This window comes from Ursus maritimus, assembly GCF_017311325.1.
Source record: "Ursus maritimus isolate PB19 chromosome X unlocalized genomic scaffold, ASM1731132v1 scaffold_X1, whole genome shotgun sequence".
Taxonomy (NCBI): Eukaryota; Metazoa; Chordata; class Mammalia; order Carnivora; family Ursidae; genus Ursus; species Ursus maritimus.
The window spans coordinates 74,058,313-74,063,412 of NW_024423319.1; the positions used below are offsets into that span (position 1 = coordinate 74,058,313).

Below are 5,100 nucleotides of genomic sequence, written 5' to 3' on the forward strand. Positions count from 1 at the left end.
GGGCAGAAGCGTGGCTACCACGGGGACCCAGTACTAGCAACTGGCATCGGGAGTGAGCCCTTAAACCTGTGGGGTCTCACCCTACCTCCAGGTAGTGTCAGAGCTGAGCTGAACCGCAGGACACCGTGTGGCTATCTGTGGAGAACCAGAGGGCTGTTTGGTATGGAAAACCTCCAGAGATGTGGGGTCCGAAGGGTTGTCAGTAAAAACGGCTCAGTATATTCAGTGCAGTAAAGACAGTTTATTATAATAACGTTTCACTAGTTAACACATGGCTAAAAAAAAATCCACTTCACCCCCTACTGTGTGATCTTGGGCGGGTCACAGGCACATTGAGCCTTAGTTTCCTCAACTAAATGCCACGGTCAACCTCAGAGGATTATGGTGAGGATTAAACCAGAAACCTATGAAGAGTACCCAGCACACAGTAGGTACTCCATAAATGCTGGGCCCCTTTCTCGAGTGCAGTGCCGTACTGCACTTGAGGTTGCTGAGAAGCAACCAAACTCCTTTTCAGTCCACCACCCAAAGACACGATGTGCCAGCCTGTGTCGGGACGCAGCTGGTGGTGAGTGAAGAACGGCTAAGTTGTGGGCAAAGTGACTCCAGAGTAGGTTGCCGGCGGTAACAAAGCCGAGCCCCGGGGACCTGACCCCAGCCTTCGCTGTACGGAGTGAGCAGCAAGTCTGAGATTCAGAATTCTAATAAGCTCCTGCTTAAACTCAGGCGGCTTCTGTACGCGTTTGCTAGTATCATCTCAGCGAAAGGAAGTGAATGGAAAAGGAACACCTGACAAAAGTGACCCTACTATTCTTATCTGAACGGTGATGGACGTGATCATTTCCAGAATAAAATTCAGAATGACCAGAGTAACTTAACAAAAACTTCTTAGAGACAATGCAGTTAAGTGTATAGTGTGCCTAAAAGAAAAATGTAAGACTCTTCAAGGAAAGCACTATGTGTTCAGAGAGGAGGGGGAGGCAGGAGTATGGGGTAAAGGCTGAATGCACAAAACAGTTAAAAACAAAAACCTGCTTTTTGAGCTCTCACCTTAAGCCTCAATGCTTCACGCTCCCAGAGAACCCAGTTACAGGAATGAATTCATTCACACTCAGCGTCTCACTTTAACAATACCCAGGCTATAGTCTCAAGTTTTATTAAGTTGCTTATACAAACTTAAAGTCATGAGCATGACTTCAGGATCGGCACTTTTTATGTCAAGCGCCTTCACTAAGCAGTTCAAGGCCTCCTGTATTTCCCCGCGCTCTTTCAGTTCTTTCCCACGAATGACGAGAGTGTCATAGTCGTTTGCAGCCTCCACTGCCTCATCCTGGGGAGAATCTGCCAACTGTCTGCCAGGCAAAGGCTCAGGGTCACCAGGAGGGGCCTGTGGGGCTGGAGCCCCAGGCTCGGGCACAGTTAACCAGCTGGACTCATTTGCTTCAGGCTCTTCTGTGCACCCTGAAGCTCCACCACTGCTCTCCTCTGCTCCTTCCTCCAGATAATCTGCGGCGACCTCTGCTTCCCTGCTGCTCTCAGGTCTTTCCTCCATATCCTCCACGTGGTCTAAAACCACATTGACGAGAGACCTCCTAGAAGCCAGGGATCTTCTAGGGTTGCCAGACTTATTTATGCTATCGGGAATGTTCAGCGAAAAGAACCTTCCCGGTGGACTGATGTCACTTTTGGGAGTTGAAGCATCAAACTGTCTTACAGGTAAGAACTGAAAGGGAGAGGTGTTGAGGGCATCTGTGCCTGAAGTATCTTTAAAAGTATCGTCTTCATCTTCACCATCGGAAACGATCCTTCTGGCTTTCCTTCTGCCTTTCACATTCCCTACTACTTCTTCTGGCTCGTCGTCGGTCTCCGAAAGATCCACGCTGAGACGTGCTTTGTCACGCCCGAGCTCTGCCTGAGAATTAGCGGCAGAGCCACACGAGCTCTTTTCAGTCTCAACGTGCCGCACAGACTGCCTGGAAAGACTCTGTCCGTTGTCTGCAGAGTCTTCCAAGAAAAGATTGAAATCACATGCATACTGTGACGAGGAGGCTAACTGTTCCTCTTCCGACCTGGCCTCATCTGCTCGAGCATCCTGTGGTGCACCGGGGGATGCTGACAAGTCGTCACCGGCTACTTCAAGTACAGATGCGTTCGATTCTGTATTTTGATTTTCATTTGTCACGGGACTAACGGGCCAGGGATTGCAGTGAGGTAACAGCTCGTCATCGTTTAGTTGATCTGGATTTGGCCCAAGATCAGCTCTGACTGCTTTGCCAGGTAAACAGTTAAAATCTCCCAGAGGGTTCTCTTGCAGTGTCCCCTGCGTAGGCCCCTCTCGCAGCGCCTCTTTTGGTAGAGCCATTCCCGACGAGTCGGTCCCGATTTCTTCTACACTCCCACACCCCTCGGGTAGAGTAGCTACAGAGTCAGCATCAGATGTACTTTCGGGTGGGTGACTACCGTCCTGCGAGACGGTAACATCGGTCTTTGTATTGGAGACATCTGGATTCTCGCTCTCTTCGGGCACGTCCTCAATGATTATACTTGCCATTTGGGAACTGATTTCTTCTTCCTGGGTATGATAAGTAGGTAGAAGTGGCGAAGGCCAAGGCCGTGGTTTATTCAATTCAGGGCATTTCTTCTTTGTTTGAGAAGGAAAGAGAGGTTCTCTCAGCCAGATCCCCTCATTTCCAGCCCTTTGTCTTTCCACTAAGAGCTCTGAATTTTGCGACTCTAATTCAACAAGGAATTGAGCTTTCTGAACCCTTTGCTGAATATAGTGAGATTCTTCGATCACATCAAGCTCTTCTTTAACAGAGAGATCACGTGTGTACATCAAGTCATGGTCTGAGATTCCAGCTATTCCCAAAGAGTGCAGGTAGGCAATATGTTCATCTAGTGTCTGATCAGATCTCCTCTGAGCAGCATGCAGAGACTGAAGCTGCAGCTGGGTTGCAGAGTTCTGAAAATCCTCAATTGTAAAGAGCTCTCTTAACTCTTGCTTCGTAAAATATCGGAAAGGGTTCTTCTTATCGCCAGTAGTTTGTCTTATTAGTGAGTCCTTGAAAACCTGTCTTCTGTATATTTTTTCCTCTACAGTCCCACAAGTAATCAGCCTATAAACGACAACATTTTCCTTTTGGCCAATTCGGTAAACTCTATCCACGGCTTGAGCATCGGTTGCAGGATTCCAGCTAGGGTCAAAAATGACCACTCTAGTTGCTGCAGTCAGTGTTAAGCCGACACCGCCCACCTGAGTGGTAAGCAGAAAGACAGAGTAATCTTTGTTTTGCTGGAATAAGTTAATTCTTTTTTCTCGTTCCACAAGATGAGTAACTGTTCCATCGATTCGCAGTATCTTAAAGTGCCGATTCTTTAGGAGGTGTTCGATGATGTTTAGAATTTGTCTCGACTGGGAAAACACCAGAGTTTGATGCCCTTCATCTCTCAGTCTCTTAAGCAGCTCTATCAGAAATATCATTTTTCCAGATTCTTCCATTAGTGTATCATCAGTTATTTGATCGATATGGTCCACATCTGAGACATCTTCCCCTTCATTTGCACCTTGAACAGAGAATTTTACAGACCCTAAATTCAACAAATGACACGCCCGTGCAGATAGCAGCCTCGGATGATCACACAGCTTCTTTAAGACACCTAGCTCGGCCAGAGGTGAGCGTGTCTCCATTAACAACTCCTTGATATGATCAAGAGACACGAATTTCCTGTATATTTCTTCTTGTAAAGGCACAAGACGTATCCAAATAATTAAATCATTTTTCCTGGAAAGGGAAGGCATTTCACAAATGGCATCAACATCTGGATTCTTTTCACCAAGTCTGACCTCTGGGGTGCTTGCCTTTTTCTTTTGTACCTCTTCTTTAGTCCTCCTGAGAAAATAGGGTTTTATGATTGCCATCAAGTTTTCAGATATCTTAAATCCTAAGGCTTTTTCCCCTGGGGTAGCATCCTTCTCTCTTGCTCTCGTAATAGGATTTTCATACTCCATTTTAAAAGTTTTTAATGTTCCTAGCAGGGACCCTTGACAAGCAAAATCAAACAGGGACCACAGTTCTTGTAAATTATTCTGGACTGGGGTTCCCGTGAGGAGGATGCGATTCCTGGCAGGGACAGCGCGAGCACATATCGCTGACTTGGTGGATGAGGTTTTTATTTTATGTGCTTCATCAAGGATGACATAGTCCCACACAAACTCTTGGCCATTCAAGCTTGAAAGTTGCTGCCAATTATTGATTAACATTTGGTATGTGGTGATAATGACGCCATTCCTTTGCTGAATCCGACTGAGGTTTCTGGTACGTTCATCCTTACTCGGACCATGAAAGGCTTTGACTCTCATTCCTGGAGTCCACTTAACAAATTCTTTTATCCACGTGCTGATGAGATTGGTTGGCATGATCAGCAGCACATGATTCACAAGCGTAGCATCAAACATACCAGAAAGGAAAGCGATGATCTGAACGGTCTTTCCTAATCCCATATCATCTGCCAAGATGCCACCTTTCCTTCCATCCCTATACAGGCTATAGAGGAAAGCTACACCTTCCTTCTGGTGCTCAAACAGTTGGTTGTGCAGTTCTCGATAAAGCAGCAGGCCAGAGTTGCACACATCTGTGAATTCATCATCTCCGTGTTCTGCCAACTCCTCCAAGGCTTCCTGTATTTTTTGGATTCTGCTCATCACCTTTTCATTGGGAAAAATGTCCTTTGCCAAATTGAAAAGTTTAAGTGCTTCTTCCAGATTCCCATTCTTAGTTGCTTCTTTGGCTTCTTTCACATATCTGTAAAAAAAAAATATATAGATATATAGATAGGGAAAGAGAGATTAGAGAGGAAGGGAACAGATTGAGCATTCAATCTAAGAACACTTAGGGTCGGTCCATTTTGGAATCCAAACTGCAGATGGGCTTTTAACATCCTCAGTTCAGCAAGGGAAAGATTAGCACAGAAGATGCCAGTGAAAGCTGGCATCACTTAAGACACATACCCACCAGACACCGCCAGCAACACCTTCAGGCACTACTTGTGAGAAATGTACGTGCAAAGGTTATTGGTTCCACGGTATTTAAAAAAAAAAAA

General features: G+C 46.0%; 1 protein-coding gene across 1 annotated transcript; it reads right to left on the reverse strand.

Annotated features, from left to right (window-relative positions):
* Nucleotides 1-286: 286 nt before the first annotated feature.
* On the reverse strand, nt 287-4,809 carry ERCC6L (ERCC excision repair 6 like, spindle assembly checkpoint helicase). The gene has a single exon (XM_008709729.2). The coding sequence runs from the start codon at nt 4,700-4,702 to the stop codon at nt 1,148-1,150; it is 3,555 nt and encodes a 1,184-aa protein (XP_008707951.2). The 5' UTR covers nt 4,703-4,809; the 3' UTR covers nt 287-1,147.
* Between the last annotated feature and the right edge of the window lie 291 nt (nt 4,810-5,100).